The following is a 27,549-nucleotide window of genomic DNA, read 5'->3' on the forward strand; positions in this document are numbered from 1 at the left end:
GGAGAGGTCATGTTAAGGAGAAGGATCTGCAATTGCTGAAAATTTGGAGTGTGGAATGTGGAATGAGGTACCATATCGAGGACCACCAAGGTTACATCGAGGTGCATTATAAGCCCACCTAAAGGTTTACACGAGCCGATTTTGACCCTACATAAGTGGTTAGGTCAATTGGTTCAGGTGAGAGAACAACTGCTAACTGTGTGAACAGGGTGATGACAAGACTTACAATTTGAAGGTTTCACAGGTGGAACGTGAAAAGAAAAATATACAGTATGGGACTTATAAAACGTTTAACATCATGTCATTGTTTGGTTACCTGTGAACGTTTTTCCTATGGTTTAGTCAGCACTGTACTATATGGTATTTTACGCTCATACAGGTGTGATGGTCAGATGTCCACAGGCTTCTGGCCATGCGATGTACCTGACAGTTAGAGGCATAGGAACAATGTATTTGATTTTGTATAGAATATATGTTATGGCCATTTTATACTCAGTGGCCGACTTTAGTTTCCCTCGGATGTGGAATACAAATAAAAGTCTGGGTGACATTCTTGAAGACGGATAAATTGAGAATTCTGCCGATTTATTAGTAAAGAATTTCCCATAAATGTAGATCACATTCTTCCAGGTAACGATTATAAAGAGTTCAGAAATAAAAAGTCCAGAGCATTCGGCTATTTCTTTGACTGTATGTCCATCATATCTTTGGCTTCATTAATTTTGGCTGCGATGTATGGAGATCCGCCTGGAAAGGGAGGAGAAGGTTACTGTGGTGAGTGGATGTTGGACATAGGGAGTAAATCTGTCCATTCAGGGCAAAGACTGATTTTTCTTTATAGATCGCCCGTTCTCCAACCGACACCCCATACCCAACCCCCATTCCTTTGCTGCACCACCCGCCTGCTGGAGCCCTGGGTCGGGACCAAAGTGTCTTGCCATTACCCCAAATAACACTGCTCAGGCCTCTGACTGTTTTCTTTTCACTAAAATCAAATAGACCGTGCACATTACAAGTTCAGTTGCTCCAGAGTTTAGTAAATGAAGGGGAGCTCTGCTGTCTGCCATCATCCAATCATGTGCAAGCAAAAATGCTGTTTTTGTTATTGTATTGCACGTGATTGGGTATTATGTGCAAAGTTAAATTTCGCCTCTTTACTAAGCTCTGGAGCAAGTGTGCTTGCAGAGTGCACAGTCTATTTGCCTTTATTAAATCAACCCAACTGTCTGCTAAGGTACCCAGCAGCTGTTGTGGAACTACAAGTCTCATGAAGCATTGCAAGATGCTGACAGTTACAAGCATGACACCTAAAGGAAGAGGTATGATGGGAGTTGTAGTTCTGCAACACCTGGAGGGTCACAGGTTGAGTATCCATGCATGATCAGGACGAACTGCGCCAAAGTAATCCATTTTCTGGCCAGTCCTACACTGCCCTGCCACTGCAAATGCTCTGGTGGACACCATGCCAACATGGGGCATAAAGACCCAAGGTGGGGGTGAGCAACTAGGTTCAGATCTGGTCACTGACCTGCGTTACAACAAGGAAAAGATCTACCTGTGCTCAAATCCCAACAGCTTGTTCATGTATTTCAACTATCAGGTGCTAAAGGGGTGTGACCATATAGTAACACTACAAATTCTGAATACATGAACAAGCTGCTGGGATTTGAGCACAGGTAGATCTTTTCTTTGTTGTAACGCAGGTCAGTGACCAGATCTGAACCTAGTTGCTCACCCCCACCTTGGGTCTTTATGCCCCATGTTGGCATGGTCAGGGCCGGTGCAAAGATTTTTGCTGCCCTAGGCAAAATAAAAATTGCCACTCCCCATATGCTCTCCCATCCCCCATCCCAAGTTGCTGAAGGGGTTAAAACCCCATCAGTGACTTACCTTGGCACTGGGTCAGGCTCCGCCTATTCTCCTCCCCTGCCTTTGTCAGCCGGCGGGGGAGACCTAATGCGCATGCGCAGCAATGGCCGCGCACGCGCATTAGACCTCCCCATAGGAAAGCATTATTCAATGCTTTCCTATGGGGATTTCGGCGACGCTGGAGGTCCTCACATAGCGTGGCTTGCTGTAGCGCTCAGGCAGCACAGCATGAGGAGTGCCACACCGGCTGGTGGCTGGTCCATTACTGATTCCGGATGCAGGATGCCGGCACCCCCTGCTAAGTTGTGCCCTAGGTGGCTGCCTAAGTTGCCTTACAGGTAGCGCTGGCCCTGGGCATGGTGTCCACCGGAGCATTTGCAGTGGGAAGGCAGTGCAGGACTGGCCATATAAGGGATTACTTTGGCGCAGTTGGTCAGCCTAAACATGTATTGCAATATATGTGAACAAAATATCCCTGTTTTTCACTGTATATTTGCTGGAAATGGTGTAGCAGTGTGCAGAGGGTCCATTCAGAATTTGTAGTGTTACTATGTGGTCACACCCTTTTAGCACCTGATAGTTCAAATGAATTTGAGTACAGGTATATATATCTTTTCTTCCATGTATAGAGTGAATCTGTAGGAGAGTGACATTATAATTATCAATCAGCTTCTGCACTTGCAGGGCTCCAATGAGAAAAGTGACATCATCATGAGAAAAGTGACATCATCTTTATTCCCTTTAGACATGATTAACCTTTGGAAGTATCTCACCAAAAAATGTTGCTGCAGGGGATGCCAATAATCTGACTTGTATCTTAGTATTTTTGGCAGTGTAGGCGGTGCCAAGTCCTGTTGGAAAATAAAATCAGCATCTCCATAAAGCTGGTCAGCAGAGGGAAGCATGAAGTGCTCTAGAATTTCCTGGTAGAGGGCTGCACTGACTTTGGACTTGATAAAACACAGTGGACCAACACCAGCAGAGAACATGGCTCCCCAAATCATCACTGACTGTGGAAAATGTTGCATTTCATTTGGAAATGAAGATACCAGAGTCTGGAGGAGGAGTGGAGAGGCACAGAATCCAAGTTGCATGAGGTCCAGTGTGAAGTTCCCACAGTTAGTGATGATTTGGGGAGCCATGTCAACTGCTGGTGTTGGTCCACTTTGTTTTATCAAGTCCAAAGTCAGCGCAGCCACCTATCAGGAAATTCTAGAGCACTTCATGCTTCCCTTTGCTGACCAGCTTTATGGAGATGCCGATTTCATTTTCCAGCAGGACTTGGCACCGCCCACACTGCCAAAACTACCAATACCTGGTCACATGATAATATCACTGTGCTTGATTGGCCCAGCAAACTTGCCTGACCTAAACCCCATAGAGAATCTGTGGGGTATTGTCTAGAGGAAGATGAGAGACACCAGACCCAACAATGCAGACGAGCTGAAGGCCGCTATCAAAGCAACCTGGGCTTCCATAACACCTCAGCAGTGCCACAGGCTGATCGCCTCCATGCCACACCACGTCGATGCAGTAATTCATGCAAAAGGAGCCATGTATTGAGTGCATACTATACTGTACATGGACATACTTTTCAGTAAGCCAACATTTCTGCATGAAAAATCTGTTTTTTTATTGGCCTTATATAATATTCTAATTTTAGGAGATGCTTAATTTTGGGGTGTCAGTAGCTGTAAGTCATAATCAACAAAATTAAAAGAAATAAATGCTTGAAATATATCACTCTGTATGTGGAACCTATTTATATAGAATATAGGAGTTTCACTTTTTTAATTGAATTATTGAAATTAATTAAATTTACTTTTTAGTGATATTCTACTTTTATGAGATGCAGCTATATATATATATATATAACATTTTGCATTAATCAATGTGCTGTTTAAAGAGTGATTTATTCAAATTTTGGTGTTCTACATATGTAGTATGAGAACAGTAGACACTGGGGGATCCCATTTTGTTTCTATGCCAAGAAATAAATGAATACAAATCCTTTATGAATTTCAGGTGGAAAGGGACATTATCCCCCTTTAAAGCGGAGTTCCACCCTGGGAAATTTTTTTTAAAAATAAAAATACCCCCGGGACAGTCAGGGCTAGTGCATTACACAATGGATAGCCTCTGATCTGTCCCGGGTTGCACTTACCTTTTAGAAGAAATACTTACCTTGAAAATGTATTGTCCAGCGCTGCCATCTCAGGTGTGGGCAGCTTGAAGCCAGCGCGATCCTCTTCTGTGTCCTCTTCTGTCTTCTTCGGTCCCACAATGCAGTGGTTCTCAACTCCGGTCCTCGGGACCCACCAACAGGCCAGGTTTGCAAGATAACTAAATTACAACACAGGTGATCTCATTTGCTGCTCAGTGATTGCAGTATTCTAGTCTACATCCCCCAAGGTAATACTTAAAATCTGGCCTGTTAGTGGGTCCCGAGGACCGGAATTGAGAACCACTGCCACAATGCACTGCGCCGGCCCCGCCGTCACTTCCGGGGCAGCAGCGTCATCCCTCCACAGCTTCTGGGCATGCCCAGAAGCTGTTTAGCAAGGTATGACGGCGCCTGCACCGGAACTGACGTTGGGACCGATGCAGGCGCATTGATTCCTGGGAGCGATGACGTTCAGCTCCCAGGAATCATTGCAAAGCCAGGAAGTGACGATTTGCCGTGGCCGCCGAGGGGAGGAAGAGGAAGTAAGGTAAGTATATTTTTCTTCTAAACAAGGTAAGTAAAAAAAAAAAAAAAGAATTGCGATTATCCATTTGTTTTTCAGGTGACCCGAAGCGAGAAGATGGAGGTAAGTATAATTTTAGGGTGGAACTTCGCTTTAAGACTGCATACTAGGAATGGGGTATTAAAGCAGAGGACAAGCTGCTTTACTTTACATGATGTAAAAAAGAGAAAAATGACAGAACGCATAACTGCAGCAGGGGCTGACCTCAGCCAACCAGAACTGCAGCAGCCATGCAAAGCCTGGTAGGTGACCCGGACAGGAGACCACAGCAGTCCTTACCTTTGTCAGGATGGTTCAGCAGCATAATCCGTCTGTGAGCTTCTCTGATCTTTGTTTTATTTGCGGTCGGGCTACAACAAACACAGGTCTGGATCAACACTTCATATAAAATGCCAAAAAAGCCAAAGTCAACATTATAAAAGGGGAGCTCCAGCCAATCAGATCAAAGGTCAGTACAGTCGGGGTTTCAATACTGCTATTTGCTGCTTAAAAAGGTCACAGTGATACCCAGCTCCCATCGACTGATTCATTTTCAGCTTTGAATTTTTCCATGTGCCATCAGTTAATGTATAACTACAGTGTTGTGGAAGCCAAACACAGACAAGGTAACAAAAGGTTATGCTAAAAACAGCAGTAGACAAAGATTACAAAAAAAAAAAAAAAGTACACCTGATGTGTCTGAAAGCTGGTAAAATATCTTCTAAATCCATATGTAGCATTCTGTAAGCCCCAATGCTGCAGAGTGCGAGAGCTTGCGTGCCCCTTCCTGATGGTCAATCACAATCCACTTTGCAACAGACCATTTTAAATGAGCTTTGGCTCAGAGAAGATGGTTGGGGTTTCTGGATCATGCTCAGATATGGCTTCTTTTTTGCATGATAGAGCTTTACCCAGTATTTTTGTGTTCACAGACTGTGATTTCTGGAAATATCCCTGAGCCCATGCAGTGATGTCCACCACAGAACCATGCCTGCGTTTAATGCAGTGCCATCTGAGGGCCAAAGATCACCGCCATCCAATATTGTGTCGGCCCTGTCCCTTCCGCACAGAGATTTCTCCAGAATCTCTGAATCTTTCGATGATATTATGTACTGTAGCTGAGGAAATATTTAAAGTCTTTGCAATTTTAGGTTAATGAACATTATTCTGAATTGTTCGACAATTTTTGACGCAGCTTTTCACAGATCGGTGAACCTCTGCCCATCTAAGATGCTCTTTTTATATTCAATCTTGCCAATTAACCTAAGCAGCTGGAAAATGTTCCTCCAGCTCTTTTGTTAGTACCACTTTACCAGCTTGTTTTTTTTTTTTTGCCAGCCCTAACTTTTTGTGACATGTTGCTGCCATCAATATCAAAAATGACCTGATTTTTTTTCTTGAAAATGGTAAAATTTCTCTGTTTAAACATTTGAAATGGGCGTAACTACTGGGGTTGCAATTGAAACCGGGCCCCATGCTCCAGGGGTTCTGTGCGGCTCCCCTGTACACCTGGATAGGAAGGGCAGCGGGGGCAGCATGTAGAGAAATCACTGTCCGCCTTTTTCCTCCTGTAGTTGCAGGAGGAAAATGGAGGAGATTGGTTCCTCTGTATTGTGCCCCCGCCACTCCTCCTATCCAGTTCACTTGTGTTCGGCTTTCTCTGGGCCCCCCTGTGTGCTCCCTCCCCTCTCCTGCCAGCTGCTGCAGGGGATGTGTCACAATAGAGAACCAGGAAGGGTCGGTAAATATGTAATTTACCAGCTCCTTCCTTTTCTGAATGGACAGAGTCATAGTCAGTGACATTGTAAAAAAAATAAAATAAAATGATAAAAAATAATACAATTAAAATACCAAAAAAAAATAAAAAACTACTGACACCAGTGGGTGAACTTCCAGGATCGCAAAGGACACACTTGCACCCGGGCCCTGGCATTCCACCACCATGGGGAGGCCCCAAGATGGCAGGAAGGGGGCCCACTGCAGAACTTGTCTAAGGGTCCCGCTGTGGGACCGTAATAAAGGGCCCCGCAACAAGAGTAAAGGGCCCCAGGATCAGTGGGAAGAGTCTAGTTACGCCTCTGATTCGAAATATTTTCTATTTTCCATTAAATAAGATATGGGTTTATGAGATTTGCAAATCATTGCATTCTGTTTTTTTTGTAGATTTTACACAAAGTCACAACTTTATTTTAGAATTGGGGTTGTAAAAAAAATATGTGGCTATGCATTCATACTACTACATTCAACTAGTAACTGAATTTGACTTGGTATAAAACACTTGTAATCCATGTACAGCAGCACTGATACTGGGAGGGGGAAGGGCCAGGCAGGGCAACTACATAAACCCGAGCCAAGAAGGAACAGGAGCAGAAGGATTATCTAATCAGTCTTCTGCTGCTCCTTCATTGTCCAATCACAGGCCAGGTGCAGTGAGGTGACCAATTTGTATTGTATAATCAGCCGAGCTGTGCCATTTAGAGCCGGTTCACACTGGGGCGACCTGTCAGGCGACCTGGTCGCCTGACAGGTCGCCTTCCATAGAGAAGCTGCGGACCCGTTCTAATAGGAGCGACAAAAGGGTCCGGAGCTTCTTTGGGGCGACCTGCATAGACTTCAATGTTATGAAGTCCGTGCCGGCCGCTCCGAGGTCGCAGCGCACCGAGACTTGCGAGGTCGCCTCGGCAAGTCGGATCGCTCTAAAAGTGAACCGGCTCTTAACAGAGCTGTGTAAATCGGAAGACTGGTTGGACAAAAATACTTATTTTACAGGTTGAAAAGCTCCCATATAATTTTATCAGTGTCTGACCTAGAATTTAGCTATAACTGGAATTGTTTTCGGATTTACAAGATTCTTCTAATCTTCTGGCTGGCAGGGAAAGTGTCACAGGATATGTTAACTGGGTCACCCTCTCCCCTCTCCCACATCCAAAATAACAGAAGAATGCATAAACAGGCAGTGTAAGCACAATGGGGTTTATTTACTAAAGGCAAATTCACTATGCACTACAAGTGCACTTGGAAGTGCAGTAGCTGTAGATCTGAGGGGGACATGCAAGGAAAAAAAAAAAAAACAGCATTTTTGCTTGCACATGATTGGATGATCGAAATTAGCAGATCTTCCCCTCAGATCTACAGCTACTGCCATTCCAAGAGCACTTAAAGTGCACGGTGGATTTGCCTTTAGTAAATCACCCCCATTGTCACTTCTACAAAGATGGATCTCTTCTACCACAGACATATTTAAAAAGGTGAAGTTTAACCACTTAAGCCCCGGAAGATTTTACCCCCTTCCTGACCAGGGGGTTTTTTGCGATTTTTTACTGCGTGACTTTAACGGACAATTGCGCAGTCGTGCGACGCTGTACCTAAACGAATTTGATGTCCTTTTTTTCCCCACAAATAGAGCTTTCTTTTGGTGGCATTTGATCACCTGTGTGATTTTTATTTTTTGCGCTATAAACAAAAAAAGCGTAAATTTTGCAAAAATAATATTTTTCACATTTTTTTATATGGAATTCCCCCCCAAAAAAAAAATGTAAAAATCAAAATTTTTTAACATTTTTGGCCAATTTGTTTTCTGCTACATATGTTTGGTAAAAAAAAAAAAAAAAATTGCAATAAGCGTATTTTGATTGGTTTGCGCAAAAGTTATCGCGTTTACTAACTAAGGGAAAGATTTCTGTCATTTTTGGGGTTTTTTTTTTTTTTTAACGCGTAATGGCGGCGATCTGCAATTTTTTTTTGCGGTACTGCGACATTGCGGCGGACAGATCGGACCCTTGACTGACATTTTTGACACTTTTGGGGTTACCAGTGACATTACTGCAGTAATCAGTGCTATACATATGCACTGTGACTGCAAAATGACACTGGTAGTGAAGGGGTTAACTTTATTTGAGAGGGAGGGGTGGTGTGTGTCCCTAGGGGCGTGATTCTAACTGTGATTGGCTGTGGCTTGAGCTGTAGGAACAGTGATCAACGGTCCTACATAGTAGAACCGTATGATCACTATTTCTACACAGGGGAGAATGACAGGCGGCTTTGTTTACATCAGCCGCCTGACTTTCTCCCTCTGCACCGACGATCGGCGAGTGACTGGCGGACATCGGGTCTGCCGGTCACACGCACGGACTTGCTGGGGAACGAGCCGGGGTGGGAGCGCGCCTCCGCGGGCGCACGCTCGCCCGCTATTGGCTCCCAAGCAAGTGACAGGCTAGTGACGTATATATACACACGTCCCTTTGCCTGGCCGGGGGTGACTGCCGACGTATATTGTCATGCGGCGGTCGGCAACCGGTTAATCTGCTCAGAATTTTGCCTTCCCTGGTTTCCCCTTTCTTCAGAATGCTAATGAAATGCTTGGAATTGTGTCATTCAGTGGCCTTAAAGTGGTTCTTAAAGCAGGAGGTTTTTCACCTTATTGCCTTCTGGGTGCAGCTCCCCTCCTTCCTCCTTGCATTTACTCCTGGGAGCTAAGGATCATCGCTCCCAGGAATCAACGCGCCTGCACCGGCCCCGCTTGTCACTTCCGGGGCAGGCGCGTCATTCCCTGCTAAACAGCTTCTGGGCATGCCCAGAAGCTGTGCAGGGATGATGTGCCTGCACGGGAAGTGACGAGCGGGGCCGGTGCAGAGCATTCTGGGACACTGACGTCACCGAAGAGGACACTGAAGAGGGACGCTCCGGCTTCAGCTGCCCACACCTGAGATGGCAGCGCTGGACAAGACATTTTCAAGGTAAGTATTTCTTCTAAAAGGTAAGTGAACCCTGGGACAGTTCAGAGGCCATCTTTGCTTAAATGCACTAGCCCTGACTGTCCCGGGGGTATTTTTATCAAAAAAATTTTTGAGGCCGGAACTCCGCTTTAAACTGCATCAAACAGCAAACAAAAGTGAAGGGAGAATTGAGCAAGAATGTACATGGGGGGGGAGGGGGGTCTGTGTGTGTGTGTGCGCGCGCGCGCGCGAGTTCCTCTTTACTGATGGCAAGACATAGAAAAAGTGGGTAAAACACTTAGAATGAGATCATTTGTACTTATTGATGATGTGGCTCTTCGCCCTTACCTGACTCCCAACACCAGGGCGGCTTCCCGTTTAGTCATTTTGGGTTCAAATCCACCTTTGTAATAACCGGCAAATGCCTAAAGGAAAAAAGAAAAAAACAATTGACAGTCTGTAAGAACTTATTGCAAAAAAGTAAAAAAACAAAATAAATCTTGAAGGGAACCTATACGGAATGGAATACAGGAAGTGCCGCTGCCAACCTAATTTTTAAAGGCTTCGGATCTTTCAAATTTTTTTTTTTTGTTGTTTTAACTCAGTATTAGTGTGGTTCCATTCCCTGTGCGGTTTGTTTTCCTTACCCTGTAATGATGGGCTCACATATTGTGGCTGTAGTTTGTAGTGTCATGACTGATCGATTCCCCCGAAGTCCCATTTATTGCTACAGCTAGCCTGTCCCTATTCACCAGAGGTACAGGCTTCTTGTTTCAGGTCACACAGCATCCATTGCATACCTAGCCATTTTCTCTGATACATCAGACATATGGTAGTGCTAACGTAACAGAAGACTATATGATGATCTCTCTGTTAATTGCTCTGCCCGTTTGTGTCTGTGTCAGATCAAATTACTGTGTAGCTCTCACCTGCAGAGCACTAGACTGAAAGACCCAGGGATTGTGGGATATACATTTTCTTTACAGGAAGTGTCAGTTCTCATACTACAGACAGAGGCCATGCATTACCCTGTGCAGTGCCATGCCTCACCCTGTGCAGTGCCATGCCTCACCCTGTGCAGTGCCATGCCTCCTGTTTGAACAGAAACAGAAACATCTGACACAGGAACATAAATATTTACTCTACAGCTGCATCATATATGTCTTTTTTTTATTTTGCCCATCTCTCCACTTTAAGAAGAAAACCAAGAATGAAGAGTGTGGCTCTGGAGCATCTGAAGGCCTTTAAAAAACATCTGCAAGAGTAGCCTTTGTATTTCTCTTCTGTCTAGGTTTCTTTAAAGTGGCCCCATAGCCTAAAAACGATTACTGTTAATGCTCCCCAAAAAGAAAGGTGATTAGCCACTTGCCGACCAGTCACGTTGACTGTACTGCAGCAAAGTGGTTTGTTATCGTCTGGCGACGTAGACCTACGTCACCAGACATTTCCATCTCTCGGCGGCGCGCGCGCGCCGCCGGAGGCTTGCTCCCACTGTATTCAGCTACAGCGGGAGTCGGGCCAGGGGAGGAGCAGCGGTGATCACCGCCGCTCTTCCCTGATCGTCGGGGAATCGAGTGTGGAGATCCGCCCGCTTGTGTAAACAAAGCAGGCGGATCTCCTAAGTGACAGACAGGGTCAGATTGCAGGGTTCAGCATAGCTGAACATGCAATCTGTCCTTGTGTCACACAATCCCCTCCCCCCACACACGTCAGTAAGCACCAGGCATACATTAACTCCTTGATCACCAATAAAAATTAATCCCTTCCCTGCCAGTGTCATTTTTACAGTAACAGTGCATATGTATAGCACTGATTACTGCAGTAATGTCACTGGTACCCCCAAAAGTGTCAAAAATGTCAGTCAAGGGTCGAGGGACACAGGCACATCGAGATCGCGCCGCTGCGCGTGCCCGCGGCGGCGCGATCTCTCTCCTTCTGAAGGACGTTCCGGAACGTCCATTCAGAAGGACGAGACTCCCGCCCGGCCGTATATTTACAATGGCCCGGGTGGGAGGTAGTTAAAGACCTGAAACAATTAAGAAATAAGATAAAATATCCATTTAATAAGTAGGAAAACATAAACAAAAAAAAAAAACCCTAAAAAATAAAATAGACAAAAACAGTTCTAGCTTCCCTTTAAGGAACTCACCGACTTTGGCAGGGTCTGTATAGCTTGCTTCACTTGAGGCTCCAAGTGTTTGAAAGCTTGTAGAACGTATCGGCCTAAAAACCAAACGAAAAAGCTTTAAAATGGGCCGACATCGCTGACTACTAGAGACTCTCACCTTCTGTGTTTTAAGAATAAATATTATGATGGATAAAGATCATACAGGCCCGGATAAAACTATACACTGCAGTAATGCATGTGTTACCACAAAGCACAGCAAGGAACAGCACAAATTAGTGCGTTGCGGTGCCATTTATTTTCAATGGCATCCCAAGGTACCACCCATCCCAGCTGTGTGTTGCATTACCGAAAATGGTGAAATGCTTCAGTCTGCTGTGGTGCTCTAGTGGCAGGCCATTCCATGCAACATATGGGGCTGAAAAGGGCCCACCTTAGGTCTTTGAATGGGCTGCCTACTGCACAAAAACAGGCGCCTGCAACATTTTTGGCAGCAAGTGTCTACCCCACGCACAGCAACACAAGTGCGTTGAGAAGGTTTTGGGGTGTCATTCAGAATAATATTCCATTGAAATGCCATTCAGCAGCAGTCCCTACCATTCCTTTTTTTTTTTTGAAAATTCTTTTTATTCGTTTTTTAGAAAAGAGATCAACATACAAAACAGAGCAGTTGGGCATTCCCTGGCTCAACATCACAAAAGCATAACAAAACAATAAGGTATAAAAAACCATCCCCAAACAAGGCTGCACCCAACTACTACAGAAAGTCGTGCTTCACCATTAACCACTTGCCGACCGCCGCACGACTATTTACTGCGGCGGTCAGCCCCTCACAGGCAGAGCGACGTAGTACTACGTCGCTATAGCCTGTGAGGGTCTAGGGAGTGAGCGCGCGCCCCCGGAGGTGCGCTCCCGAGTGGTCACGGATCCCCCCGCGCGTGTGACCGGCGGACCCGGTCACTCACGATCGTCGGTGGAGAGGGAGAAAGGCAGGCGGCTAATGTAAACAAGCCGCCTGTCATTCTTCCCTGTGTATGAATGGTGATCATACGGTTCTACTATGTACAACCATTGATCACTGTTCATACATCTCAAGCCACAGCCAATCACAGTTAGAATCACGCCCCTAGGGACACACATAGCCCCTCCCTCTCAAAAAAAGTTAACCCCTTCACTGCCAGTGTAATTTTACAGTAACAGTGCATATGTATAGCACTGATTACTGTAGAAATGTCACTGGTAACCCCAAAAGTGTCAAAAATGTCAGTCAAGGTTCCGATCTGTCCGCCGCAATACCGCAAAAAAAAAAAAAAAAGACAAAAATCTTTCCCTTTGTTTGTAAACGCGATAACTTTTGCGCAAACCAATCAAAATACGCTTTTTGTGATTTTTTTTACCAAACATAGGTAGCATAAAACAAATTGGCTGAAAATGTTAAAAAAAATTTTGATTTTTACATTTTTTTGGGGAATTTCATATAAAAAAATGTGAAGAATATTGTTATTTTTGCAAAATTGTCGCTCTTTTTTTGATTATAGCGCATGATCAAAAAAAAAAAAAAAAAAAAATCGCACAGGTGATGCACAAATCGCACAAAGAAAGCTCTGTTTGTGGGAAAAAAAGGACGTCAAATTCGTTTAGGTACAGCGTCGCACAACCGCGCAATTGTCCGTTAAAGTCACGCAGTGCCGAATCGCAAAATAGGCCCTGGTCAGGAAGGGGGTAAAATCTTCCGGGGCTTAAGTGGTTAAGGATCGTGCAAACGTTGACAGTCCATTCACCGTGGGACATCCCAGGAGCCTATGAGGGTGGCAAGAGTCCCGACTCCACCGCGTACAGGGGGAAAGGAGTCGGCACATATCAGGGTCCCGGGGTCACCCCATCAGAGCCCTCAGCATCATTAGCAGTTTCGCTAGACTCCAACCAGATATCCCATACCTTTGCAAACTTCTGTGGGCAGCCTCTGTTGGCATATGTCGCCTTATACAGTGGAATCACCGAATTCACCAAGGATTTCCATGAGGAAAGGGTGGGCGCATCAGGCCTCCGCCATCTGAGAACCACCAATTTCCTCGCGTAAAACAGCAAAAGGCCCAGAAAATTGCGAGTCGCCACAGAATGGGCCAGATCATTTACAAGTCCCAGGATACAGTATTCAAGCTTTAGAGGCACGTGGATGGTGGTCACTCGAGTCACAAAGTCCAAAACTCTGGTCCAGTATACAACCAAGGGCGGACAATGCCAGAGCATGTGCGTATAGGCGGGGTCAACAGCACCGCAGCGCCAGCAGGTCGCGGGTGTGTCAGGGAAGGCACTATGCAGTCTAGTCGGAGTCAGATGAAATCTATGGAGGATTTTGAACTGCACCAGGCGGTCTCTGGTGGCCACCAAGTGATGGAAAGGATAGTCCCAAACATCCTCCCAATCCTCCGCATCCAGGTCGGGGGCCTCCGCCACCCAAGAGGCCTGCAGGGCCTTCAACCCAGAATGTACACTAGGGAGCAGGGTACTGTAGATGATAGAGAGAGGTTTTTTCAACGTCTCTATTCCGGAGAATAGCCTCCAAGTCAGCCAGGGTAAAATCGCAGGGAGAGTCACCGAACTGTTTGTAGAAAGCATGCTGGAGCTGTAGGTAACGAAAGAAATGGGAGTTGGGCAGAGAGAAAGCGGCCTTCAATTGATCAAATGTCATAAGCGTCTCTCCCCGGCAAATGTGGGATAAATAGAGGATTCCCTTGGTGGCCCACACAGTAGGATCCGGAATGGAGAAAAACTCTGGCAACTCCGGATTCATCCATAGTGGGGAGTTCGGGGGGAACGACGGCCAGATCCCGTCCGAACATATGGAGACTGTAGCTTCCATGCCTTGATCACCGTCACCATCGAGACAGTGAGTGGGTACGGGGCTCTCACTCCACGAAACAGCAGGTTACGCAGTGCTTCATAGGAGCCAACAAGGGCCGCCTCCAGAGCCACGTCAGTATTGGAAGTGTCTGAGATCAGCCAGTTGTGGGCATGTGTCAAGAGTCCCGCCACATAATACCGAAAGAAATTGGAACACGCTACACATGTCAGGGGAAATAACAATACCCAGATATGTAATCCTGTCAGTCCAGCATAAGGGTAAAGAAGAGTCCGTGTGAGCCTGGGCCCCCGCGTCCACCCAAAGAATAAGCGACTTGCCCCAGTTCACTCGTAGGCCAGAGAGATCAGAGAAAGCTGCCAGCAGGTCCAGGGCCGACCGGAGCGACCGGCCGGGGTCCCGGAGGAAGAGAACAATGTCATCGGCATACAACGCCAACTTTTCCTCAAAGGATCCCACCCGGATCCCCCCGATCGCCCCAGAAGCGCGAACAGCCGCCGCCAGGGAAAACAAGGCCAGCGAGAGTGGGCACCCCTGACGGGTGCCCCGAGCGATTGAAAAGGGACCAGACAGCCTACCCCCCAACTTAATCTGTGCGCTAGGGTGGTCATAAAGCATGGCAACCCATTTGCGAAAAATTGGGCCAAATCCAAACGCCTCCAGCACCATCGTCATGTAGGACCAGTCAACCGAATCAAATGCCTTTTCCAAATCAAGCGCCACCATCACGCGTGTACCCTGTGCTTCCGCTGGGACCTGCAAAGGTGTAAACACTCTACGTATGTTAATATCAGTAGATTTGCCTGGCATAAAGCCAGTCTGGTCTATATTGATCAAGTAAGGAAGGGCCATTTTTAATTACAGAAGCCAGGGGTGCAGCGGAACTGCCAGGCAGCAGGCATTTTCAGAAGGGATCAGAATGCACAGCCTCCGCTTTGCTCTCATGACCGGCAACCTGTGACTTCTAATGTGACTTTACCTGTCATGTGATCTCTGTGTGACATCATCCCCCCTGAACAGAGGAGGGGGGGGGGATGGAAAACAGAGGGAGGTCCAACAAAAACACACAGCGACTTTAACCGGATACTTACCAGCAAACCCCGCGACGGCAAGAGTCAGCCCAGCTGCTATCATCGTACTCGCCTGAAAAGAGAATTAACAATCAGCAATCTGTCACTGCAAGAATACTTCCCACAATTTATAATATGTCCAAAGACAAAAAACATTTTTCCTATTTTTTTTAACCGCTTGAAGGCCAGGCAAAATCTGCCAATTTTTGTTTATATATATATATATATATATATATATATATATATATATATATATATATATATATATATATATATATATATATATATATATATATATATATATATATATATATATATATATATATATATATATATATATATATATATATAAAAATACCTGTATTTTTTTTACTAAAAAGTTACTTAGAACCCCCAAACACTATATATATATATATATATATATATATATATATATATATATATATATAAATAAATAAATAGAATATATATATATTTTTTTTAGCAGAGGCCCCAGAGAATAAAATGGCGGTTGTTTTCTATGTGACACAGTACTTGCAAAGCCGTTTCATTTTTCAAAACACAATTTTTGGGGGAAAAAATACACTTTGCTGAAATTTAAAGCAAAAAAACAAAAAAAAAAACAAACAAACAAACAATACCCAATTTGTTTTTGTTCTGTTTCTTTGTAAAATGTAAAAGATGATGTTACGCCTGACATGTCACGCTTTAAAACTGCGCACTCCCCTGCAACGGTGACAAACGACATAAATGTTACTATCCAATAGAGGTGCACCGAATGAAAATTTTATAGCCGAAACCGAAAATGACAGTTTTTAAAAAAAAATATATATATATATTAGGGCTGCAACTAACGATTAATTTGTCTGTCGACTAATCTATCGATTATTTTTACGATTAGTCGACTAATCTAACGATTATTTAAATTTTTAGTTTTTTTGCTTAATTTCGTGTTTTTTTGATTAGCTAATTAATCCTGTAATTAATACAGACCCCTCAGTAAGCCCTCCCACCTAGTACATACCACTTACTAAGCCCCCCCCCCAGTACAGACCCCTCAGTAAGCCCTCCCACCTAGTACATACCACTTACTAAGCCCCCCCCCCCAGTACAGACCCCTCAGTAAGCCCTCCCACCTAGTACAGACCACTTACTAAACCCCCCTCCCAGTACAGACCCCTCAGTAAGCCCTCCCACCCAGTACAGACCACTTAGTAAGCCCCCCTCCCAGTGCAGACCCCTCAGTAAGCCCTCCCACCTAGTACAGTATGTACTGGGCGGGAGGGCTTACTGAGGGGTCTGCACTGGGAGGGGGGGCTTACTAAGGGGTCTGTACTAGGTGGGAGGGCTTACTGAGGGGTCTGTACTGGAAGGGGGGCTTACTAAGTGGTCTGTACTGTACAGACCACTTAGTAAGCCCCCCTCCCAGTACACTAGTACAGACCCCTCAGTAAGCCCTCCAACCTAGTACAGACCCCTTAGTAAGCCCCCCCCTCCCAGTACAGACCCCTTAGTAAGCCCCCCCTCCCAGTACAGACCCCTTAGTAAGCCCCCCCTCCCAGTAAAGACACCCCAGAAAGCCCTCCCACCCAGTACAGACCCCTTAGTAAGCCCCCCTCCCAGTACAGACCCCTCAGTAAGCCCTCCCACCTAGTACAGGGCTTACTGAGGGGTCTGCACTGGGAGGGGGGCTTACTAAGTGGTCTGTACTGGGAGGGGGGGGCTTACTGAGTGGTCTGCACTGGGAGGGGGGGGGCTTACTGAGTGGTCTGCACTGGGAGGGGGGGGGCTTACTAAGTGGTCTGTACTGGGTGGGAGGGCTTACTGAGGGGGTCTGCACTGGAAGGGGGGCTTACTAAGTGGTCTGTACTGTACAGACCACTTAGTAAGCCCCCCTCCCAGTACACTAGTACAGACCCCTCAGTAAGCCCTCCCACCTAGTACAGACCGTACTAGGTGGGAGGGCTTACTGAGGGGTCTGCACTGGGAGGGGGGCTTACTAAGGGGTCTGTACTGGGTGGGAGGGCTTACTGGGGGGTCTGTACTGGGAGGGGGGCTTACTAAGGGGTCTGTACTGGGTGGGAGGGCTTACTGGGGGGTCTGTACTGGGAGGGGGGCTTACTAAGTGGTCTGTACTGTACAGACCACTTAGTAAGCCCCCCTTCCAGTGCAGACCCCCCAGTAAGCCCTCCCACCTAGTACAGACCATTACAAGCCGGTGTAGCGCCGCAAATGTGACATGTCTAAGTAGCTGGGTGATCGGGAAAGGATGGCGAATGTGAGTTGCGGCAGAAGCTGTGGCAGTACAGGGAGTACAGGGGTGCTGGAGACGGTCAGCGCTCACCTCTCGTCTCCGACGGAGCCTGGCAGGGGAATTTCACCAGGCCGGCAATGCTTCAAGCGGCGCGGCGGCCGGAGGCGTGTGACGTCACACGTTGACGCATTTTCCGCACGTCGACGATTTTTTGTAGTCGACTACGTCGACGAGTCGTGGCAGCCCTAATATATATATATATATTTTTTTTTTTTTTTTTTTTTTATAGGGATGCACCGAAATGAAAATTTTGGGCCGAAACCGAAAATGCAGGATGCCCTTGGCCGAAAACCGAAACCGAAAATGACTTTTTTCCCCCCAAATAATTTTAAATTAGATAGAAGAGGGGCATACACCAAAAACAGGCAGCGACGTACACCTGTCGCTGCCACCCTGTTGCAGTATATGTACTGTGACGGGTTGGCAAGAGGTTAATTTAATTACCAATGGTATTTGTATTATGCAGCATGAGGGGGTTAATGTATTGCCACTGCTGATCACTGCTGCATTAGTGACCAACCAGTGGCAGTTAATTAACCCCTTTGTGCTGCATTAGTCCAACCAGAGTATCAGTGTTAATTAACACTGGTTGCACTGATACTGGTTGCACTAATGCAGCACAAAGAGGTTAATTAACTGCCACTGGTCGGTCACTAATGCAGCAGTGACAACACATTAACCCCCTCATGCTGCATATTACTAATACCAATGGTAAGCTTGCCTCAGCTCCCCCCCCCCCCCCCCCCCCCATCAATAACGCACCTGTGTTGTTTTTTGACGCAGTTTTTGAGTCACATGACCTATGATAAACACACCATAAGCACATTAAAATTGAGGCAAAATAGTGGCAAATTTGCGTGGGTTTTCGGCGCCATTATCGGCACCCTTTTCTCTTATTGGCAAAATGCTGATGTGACGGGGGTCACTTTGGTTGAGGGGCCCGTGGAACCCATATTACCTTTGAGAGCTCTTGAATCCCATTTTCCAGCTCCCCCGGCCCCTCTTATGTGTAAGTCACCCTGTGTCTATTAGGGGCACAGGGTGACCAAGAAAATGATGGACAGCTACTTAACCGGTTGCCGACTGCCCGCCGCCTTTTTACTGTGGCAGTGCGGCCCTCCTGCGCAAACCGACGTAGACCTACGTTGGTCGCGCGCCTGCAGCTAGGGGGCCTGGGCAGCGGGGACTCTGATACACGGGGCAGACGGCTCTGATTGCCGCCTGACACCTGCAATCGCTCCCCGCTGAGAGAGAAGGACGGTCAGTCGTTGTAAACACAGCCGAACGTTCTTCTCCCTGGAATGATTACAGAGCGCCTGTGATGCTTCTATATAGGATCACAGGTCTCTATGGTCATTTCACAAGCCCCACCCACATACAGTTAGAATCACTCCCGTAGGTACACATTTAACCCCTTGTTCACCCACAGTGTTAACCCCCCTTCCCTGCCAGTGTCATTATTACAGTAACAGTGCATATTTTTAGCACTGATTACTGTAGTAATGTCACTGATCCCCCAAATGTGTCAAAAATGTCAGTTAGGGGTCCGATCTGTCCGCCGCAATGTCGCAGTCCCGCTAAAAAATCACATGGCCGCCATTACTAGTAAAAAAATAAATAAATAATCTTTCCCATAGTTTGTAGACACGATAACTTTTGCGCAAATCAAAATACGCTTATTGGGATTTTTTTTTACCAAAAATATGTAGCAGAAAAAAATTGGCCTAAAATGATGTAAAAAAATTTAGATTTTTGAAATTTTTTTTAGGAATGCTATATAGCAGAAAGTGAAAAATATTGTTTTTATTTCAGAATTGTCGCCCTTTTGTTTATAGCGCAAAAAAAAAAAAAAAAAATCAAATACCAAAAATATGTAGCAGAATACAAATTGGTCAAACTGATAAAGAAATTTAGATTTTTTTTTGTTTTTAATTTTATTATTGTTATACAGTATAGTAAAAAATATTGGTTTTTTTTTTTTCCGAATTGTTGCTCTTATTTTGTTTATAGCGCAAAAAATAAAAGTGGCACAGGTGATCGAATACCACCAAAAGAAATCTCTATTTGTGGGAAAATAATACATCAATTTTATTTGGGTACAGCGTCGCATAACCGTGCAATTGTCAGTTAAAATAACGCAGTGCCGAATCGCAAAAAAATGGCCTGGTCATTAAGGGGGAAAATCCTTCCTGTCCAGAAGTGGTTAAGGTTTATTTGTGCAGCTCTAATATTTGCTATCCTAAGGTTAGGCTTTGTAAGCCTTTACTGGTCACCACTTTAGATGTAGAGAGGAGGGCTGATGATAGAATTACTGCCCACGACCTCATGTTTGTGGCGATACCTCACATGTGTGGGGCGATCGCTGTTTGTGTGCAAGGGGGAACCAACACATGCAATCACCTTTATGACTGAGCACAGGGAGGGGAGGGGAAGGGAAGGGAAGAGGAAGGGAAGGTAAGAGGAAGGTAAGAGGAAGGGAAGGTAAGAGGAAGGTAAGAGGAAGGGAAGGTAAGAGGAAGGGAAGGTAAGAGGAAGGGAAGGTAAGAGGAAGGGAAGGTAAGAGGAAGGGAAGGTAAGAGAAAGGTAAGAGGGAGGTAAGAGGGAGGGAAGGTAAGAGGGAGGGAAGGTAAGAGGAAGGTAAGAGGGAGGGAAGGTAAGAGGAAGGTAAGAGGGAGGGAAGGTAAGAGGGAGGGAAGGTAAGAGGAAGGTAAGAGGGAGGGAAGGTAAGAGGAAGGTAAGAGGGAGGGAAGGTAAGAGGAAGGTAAGAGGGAGGGAAGGTAAGAGGGAGGGAAGGTAAGAGGAAGGTAAGAGGGAGGGAAGGTAAGAGGAAGGGAAGGTAAGAGGAAGGGAAGGTAAGAGGAAGGGAAGGTAAGAGGAAGGGAAGGTAAGAGGAAGGGAAGGTAAGAGGAAGGGAAGGTAAGAGGAAGGGAAGGTAAGAGGAAGGGAAGGTAAGAGGAAGGTAAGGTAAGAGGAAGGTAAGGTAAGAGGAAGGTAAGGTAAGAGGAAGGTAAGGTAAGAGGAAGGTAAGGTAAGAGGGAGGGAAGGTAAGAGGAAGGTAAGAGGGAGGGAAGGTAAGAGGGAGGGAAGGTAAGAGGAAGGGAAGGTAAGAGGAAGGGAAGGTAAGAGGAAGGGAAGGTAAGAGGAAGGTAAGAGGGAGGGAAGGTAAGAGGGAGGGAAGGTAAGAGGAAGGGAAGGTAAGAGGAAGGGAAGGTAAGAGGAAGGGAAGGTAAGAGGAAGGGAAGGTAAGAGGAAGGGAAGGTAAGAGGAAGGGAAGGTAAGAGGAAGGGAAGAGGAAGAGAACTGTCACTGTATAAATGACACTGGCAGGGAAGGGGATAACATCAGGGGGGCGATCAAAGGGGTTAAGTGCGCTCCTAGGGAGTGCTTTCTGTGTGGGGGATGGACTGACTGCAGGAAGGAGAGAGATCCGTGTTTCTGAATAGTAGGAACACACAATCTCTTTCTTCCTGTCTGACAGAACGGCCGTCTGCCTTCTTTACATAGGCAGACGGCCGTTCCGTCAGTCTCTATGACAATGGCGGAAGGCCGGTGGCGATAGCGGCCGCCGGAGAAGCGGACTGGCTCCCGCTGTGTCCCCGCCCCCTAGAGCCTTAGAAAGCCACAGAAGGCAGAGGGAGGAGGGGAAGAGAGGGGAGGGGGAGGGGCATCCTCTCCTGCTGGTCCTGATAGCAATCCAGCTGCTAGTTAGTTGCTAGGATTGCCATACAAGAAAGCCAACTGTTGGAACGGTACCGGGGGTGACGCCCGCAGCTGAATCACATCCCGCTACAACCACTTGAAGTCTAGTGACGCACCGGTACAATGCGGGCCCGGAAGAGGATAATAAATACCAACACAAATGTTCCTCCCCATATTTTTTTTTTGAAAATTTGTTTTTATTAAATTTTTGCACAAAAAAACAGACAAGACAATGCCACGCAGGGCAACAACCATAAACAGTGACAACAGGTCAAACCCCTTCCACACCACCCCCCACCCACCCCCCCCCCCCACCCCAGGCTCCATCCAGCACGTCCAGTGGAAAAACAAAATATCCATCAGTAATAGAGATACCCCTCAAGACTGCTCCAATTATCCAGTAGCAAGGTCATAGAACATTCTAGATTAGTCCAGCACAGAGCCCATTAGCAGCAACCCCATGGCTTAGTCAATAAAAAAAAAAAGAAAAAACTAGAGAGACTTCTATACATGCAGTAAGAGCACAATGAACAGGAATATATCACCGACCGGCATGGCCATCCCCCCCCCCCCCCCCCAGACAGTCCCGAACAGTAGCACATAGAACACTAAAGCTGATCTACGGAGGTCGAGGCCGGAGAGTCAATCCATGTTTTCCATACTTTATCAAACTTGCGGGGGCATCCCCTACTGAGATACGTGGCCTTATAGAGCGGAGTCACTTTATTAACCAAGCCCTTCCAGAAAAGGATCGAGGGAGCCAAGGGACTCTTCCAGTGTAAGAGCAAAGCCTTGCGCGCATAGAAAAGCAGCAAGCTGACCAGAGTACGAACGGCCCTCGCAGGGGCCAAGCCATCCACCAACCCCAAGAGGCAAACCTCCACGGAGCTGGGGACCGGAATCTTAACCACCTCCACAATACAAGCTAAGACGGATGCCCAATAGTCCTTGATGTGACCGAAGTCTGCCGGTGAATGGGAACAACGCCAGCACTCCGCCGAGGCTGTCTGATAAATACGTGCCAGCCTCGCCGGCGTGTAATAAATCCGATGCAGAAATTTAAAGTGAATCAGACGGTCCCTCGCAGAGACCAGGTAGGCGAAGGGTGAACTCCACATATCATCCCAGTCATCACCATCCAGGTCAGGCACCTCCTCCACCCAGCGTTCCCGACATCTACGTACAGCAGGCGGAGTGACAGTGAACAATTCCCTGTACAATTCTGAGAGAGGCTTCCGCATACCCGCCGCTTGTATCGCTGTTTCAAGAGCTGAAGTTTTAATCACAACCCGAGAGGAACCGAATTGTGCCACAAACGCATGGCGAAGTTGGAGATAGCGAAAAAAATACCCATTTGGAAGATCATAACGCGCCTTCAGGGCATCAAAGGAGCACAGCTCCCCACCAGAGACAATATCCCCCAGCAACTTCAACCCCTTAACGGCCCAGATGGTAGGATCAGGGATCGAGGCAAAATGCGGAAACTTGGGGTTCCACCACAATGGGGAGGCCGGGGAAACACCAGTGGCTCCTGGCTCCACCAGCACCTGCATCTGTTCCCAGGCTTTGATGGTAGAACGCATCGTTCCTGTCAGCTGAAATGTAGCCCTGGACCCTCGATGCAGTAAAAGGCGGAGACTCTCGTAGGAGCCCAAAACAGCCGCCTCCAGCACCGTGGCGGAGTCCCCATCGTCCCCTGCAAGCCAGCGTCGCGCCACCACTCCCTGCCCAGCCAGGAAATATTTATAAAGATCAGGTAAAGCCAATCCCCCCTGACCCCAGGGCTCCTGCAACACCTGCAGACCAATTCTAGGAGGAGAGGTACCCCAAATCCTCCCCATATTTTTAAAAATATAAAAATGCAAAAAAAAAAAAAAAAAACACTTGTTTTTTCATTTTCAATAGCGTACGTAGGGGAAGGCTTTTTTTTTTTGCCATCTGTGTCCCCCGCTGAGATTTTCCCGTCACTTCCTGTCCCATATCCAAAACAGGAAGCGAGATGAAATCCCCCCCCCCCCCCCCCCAAAGGGAGGGAATCCAGAACTAATGTCCTCATTGGAAGATTTCCCCGCTATTCCTGTTCTGAGGACAACTCAAAATCTGATTTTCTGTCACTTTTTAGGACAATGATGTCACCAACGTGATTCCCCCCCCATATATAGGTGAAGGCAAAGGGGCGGGGAATGGCTTGGCTGCAGCCGATTGGCCAGGCACAGACAGCTCCTGACCAAGCTCAGCAGAAACTCGAACACCGGGAAACTATTATCACGGAGACAGGAAGTGAGGGGGGATTAAAAAAATGTATGGTTGTCACCAGAACAGGAAGTGGGGGTAAATCTTCAAATGGGGACACCGGTGTCACTTGGCCATTTCCTGTCCTCTAGGACAGACAGATGTAATCCTTCACTACTTTATCCAAACAAAACAAAGGATGAGATGACAAGGACAGGACTGAGGTATGAGGCACACAGGGGCCTCTGTTGTCAGCTCAGTAAACTGTTGGCCCCGCCCACAATAAAAGGAGCAGCCTCCAATGTTCAGGTGACAAGTGCCCTTTATTGTCATAGAACACGTGACCCCCGCACTCACCATAATGTCGGCTCTGTGAGGGGAGCTCTACAGTGTGACCCTCATGAACGACTCTCCACCTGTACCCCCCAGCCTGGAATCTGAAACCGTTCCGCCCACAGCTGATGTCACTTCCGCCCCTCCCTAACCCCGCCTTCTACACCCAATTAGGGTTTACTTTTCGGTGTGCGCGCACGCGCGATTCCATTCATGTCACTTCTTCCCCTTTAGTGGCGTAAACCCCGCCCACTACACTTCATATCTGAGGCGAAGCTGCGCGCGCCGCTCTATCTGGGCCAATCATGTAGATCATCCCCTTCAGCAGCGTAAACCCCGCCCAGTACACCTCACATAAGGCACACCTGCGCACGACGTTCTGTCCTAGCCAATCACGTAGTTTCTTCCCCTTTAGCGGCGTAAACCCCGCCCAGTACACCTCACATAAGGCAAATCTGCGCATGACGTTCTGTCCTGACCAATCACGTAGTTTCTTCCCCTTCTGCGGCGTAACCCCGCCCAGTACACCTCACACGAGGCCGAGCTGCGTGCCTCGTTCCGTTCTGGCCAATCATGTAATTTCTTCCCCTTCAGCGACGTAAACTCCGCCCACTACACAGCTCGCCTTCTACACGTGAAGTTCAGCGGGGCGTGTCAAGCGCTGGCTTTTTTTTTTTTTTAGATTCTTTCGTTCTAACTTTATTTGACTAAGAAACTGACAAATATACAGAACTACAGAGAACAACTTTTAAAGTGACTCTGGCAGTAAGACAAATAAGGTGTCCTTAGACTTTTATTATTTATCATGTTATATGGTGACTTAGCCACAAGATGGCAGCAGAGCACAATAATAGGAAGACCTGGAAGCAATTTAATTATAATTAGTGATAGTAAAGTAGACTTTGCAGTAAAATTCAAGGTTTGCTAACACTGCCTGGACCCCACCCCTCCCCCTTTCAAATCGCCCTATTTTGCGATTCGGCACTGCGTGACTTTAACTGACAATTGCGCGGTCGTGCGACGCTGTACCCAAATGAAATTGACGTCCTTTTTTCCCCACAAACAGAGCTTTCTTTTAGTGGTATTCGATCCTCCGTGCGATTTTTACTTTTTGTGCTATAAACAATAAAAGAGCGACCATTTTGAAAAAATTACAATATTTTTCACATTCTCTTATATGAAATTCTCAAAAAAAAAAAAAAAAAAGTAAAAATCAAATTTTTTTTAACATTTTAGGCCAATTTGTTTTCTGCTACATATTTTTGGTAAAAAAAAATCGCAATAAGCGTATTTTGATTGGTTTGCGTTTACTAACTACGGGAAAGATTTATGTCATTTTTATTGTTTTTTTTTTAACTAGTAATGGCGGCGATCTGCGATTTTTTTTTTTTTTTTTTGCGGGACTGCGACATTGCGGCGGACAGATCGGACCCCTAACTGACATTTTTGACACTTTTGGGGGGACCAGTGACATTACTACAGTAATCAGTGCTAAAAATATGTTGCACTGTTACTGTAAAAATGACACTGGCAGGGAAGAGGTTAACATTACTGGTGATCAGTGGGTTAAATGTGTTCCTAGGGGCGTGATTCTAACTGTCAGGGGGCGTGGCTTGTGAAGTCATCACAGAGACATGCAATCCTATATAGCAGGATCGCATAGCCTCTGATCACTGCAGGGAGAATGACAGACGGTTGTGTTTACATCAGCTGTCTGTCTTTCTCCCTCAGCTGCGGGAGATTGGGAGTGGGAGGCGGCCATTGGAGCCGTCGGGCACACGCACTGGCTCCCCAGGTAACGAGCGGAGGCGGGAGCGTGCCTCCGGCGGCATGAGATCGACCCCTAGCTCCACCCAGGTGAGCGCCGTACTTGTACAACTCTTTGCCTGGGAGCGCCAGCCTATCGCTGTACAACTGCGGTGGCTGGTGCAAAAGTGGTTCTAAAGGCTCAAGGTATTTTACCCCCCAAAGATGTATGATTATGTCAGCAAAAAAAAAATGGAGCACTAAACTGCATGCTTGCCCCCTAAGCATAAATCCCCCCTTCCTCTCAGTAAAAATCCGCCCCTCTGCTAAAATCCCCCCCGGCACAAATCTTTGCCCCCCCCCCAGCTAAAATCCTCTCTCTCCCTATATGCCCCCAGTACAAATCCCCCCCAAGAAAAAAACTTTCCCCTCCTAGCACAAATCCTCAACCCCTCAAATTTCCCCTCTGAGCATAAACCCTCCCCCCCCCACTCCAAATCCTGCTTCCCAGCACAAATTCCTGACACCCCCACCCCCAGTTTGCTCCTCCTAGTACTAATACCCCCAATAATCTCTGCTAGCATAAATTCCCTACCCAAAAAAAGTTTCCCCTCTTAGCAGATATCCCCCTACTGCATTATTTTTTCTAGCACAAATCCCCCCTTCTAGCAAAGACCCTCTTCCCCCATCCCCCTTCTCTACACAAGTACACCCCAAATCACCACTCCTAGCACACCTCCCCAAATTTCCCCTCCTAGAAAAATTCTTACCTCCTGCTTCTCCCCAAATTGCCCCTCCCAAAACAAAGATTCCCTCCCCCAATCTCTTTGTGGTGTCTCCCCCCCCCCCGCCCCCATCTCACATGATACAGCAGCACCCAGGGTAGCCGCCCCCCTCCTCCCCACCCCTTGTCCCGGCTGTGCCTGAACCCCATCATGATCCAGCGATGTGTACGAGAGTCTCAGCTCTCCGAGGACTCTCCCTCCACAATGGCTGGGAAACAGCCAGTGAACCAATGAGAAGAGAGAGAGGGTGGGGCCGAGCCACAGCTCCATGTCTGAATGGACACATGTTTGCTATGGGGGCACTTGGCAGGAGGGTGGAGCCAGGAGCCCCGGTGGGGGACCAGAGAAGAGGAGGGTCCAGGCTGCTCTGTGCAAAACAATTACACAGAGCAGGTAAGTGTAACATTTTTGATTATGAGTCAGCAAAAATCCTCCACCCCCCCCAAAAAAAAATAAAAAAAATAAAATCGAGCACTAAACTGCATGCTTACCCCTAAGCATAAATCCCCTCTTCCTCCCAGTACAAATCCAGCCCCATGCTAAAATCTTTTCCCCCATCCCCTCCCAGCTCAAATCGTCTCTCTCCCCATATTCCCCCAGAACAAATCCCCCCCCCCATAAAAAACGTTCCCCTCCTACCACGTATCCTCTCCCTCCCACTCCAAATCCCCCCCCCTCCCAGCACAAATCCCTGACAGGAACGCTGGTGAGGGACCCGAGAAGAAGAGAAGGATATAGGGTGCTCTGTTCAAAACCAACTGCACAGAGGAGGTAAGTGTAACATGCTTGTTATTTAAAAAAAAAAAAAAAAAAAAAAAAAACAGGGTTCACTGTTAACTTTGCAGGGGAAGTTGCACTTTGCAAGGGAATTTTCCCCAGAGCTTAGTGAATTTAGGAAAACTCTGCTGACCTCCATCATCCAATCATGTGCAATCAACAATGCTGTTTTTTTTTTTTATTTCCTTGTAGGTGATTGGATATTCTTTGCAAAGTGAAACCTCACCTTATTCACTTAGCTCTGGGGCAAATTCTTTGCAAAGTGACCAGTCTAATTGCCTTTAGCAAATCAATC

The 27,549-nt window shown here is 46.7% G+C and overlaps 1 protein-coding gene across 1 annotated transcript; it reads right to left on the reverse strand.

Annotated features, from left to right (window-relative positions):
* Nucleotides 1–564: 564 nt before the first annotated feature.
* Nucleotides 565–24,085, reverse strand: DNAJC19 (DnaJ heat shock protein family (Hsp40) member C19). Its single transcript, XM_082259079.1, has 6 exons — nt 23,971–24,085; nt 15,390–15,441; nt 11,460–11,533; nt 9,659–9,735; nt 4,896–4,966; nt 565–747 (listed from the first exon to the last, which is right to left on the reverse strand). Exons 1-6 carry the CDS (start codon nt 23,971–23,973, stop codon nt 677–679), a joined length of 348 nt encoding a protein of 115 aa, XP_082115205.1. The 5' UTR covers nt 23,974–24,085; the 3' UTR covers nt 565–676.
* Between the last annotated feature and the right edge of the window lie 3,464 nt (nt 24,086–27,549).

The sequence above is a fragment of the Pelophylax lessonae genome (assembly GCF_965119305.1).
Source record: "Pelophylax lessonae genome assembly, chromosome: 5".
NCBI lineage: Eukaryota > Metazoa > Chordata > Amphibia > Anura > Ranidae > Pelophylax > Pelophylax lessonae.

Excerpts from the sequence above, each read along its gene's own strand:
- DNAJC19 (XM_082259079.1), bottom strand. Across the intron at positions 9,736-11,459 it reads TACAGACCCTGCCAAAGTCG|GCATTTGCCGGTTATTACAA; the intron begins GTGAGTTCCTTA and ends TTTTTCCTTTAG. Across the intron at positions 748-4,895 it reads GCTGAACCATCCTGACAAAG|GCGGATCTCCATACATCGCA; the intron begins GTAAGGACTGCT and ends CTCCCTTTCCAG.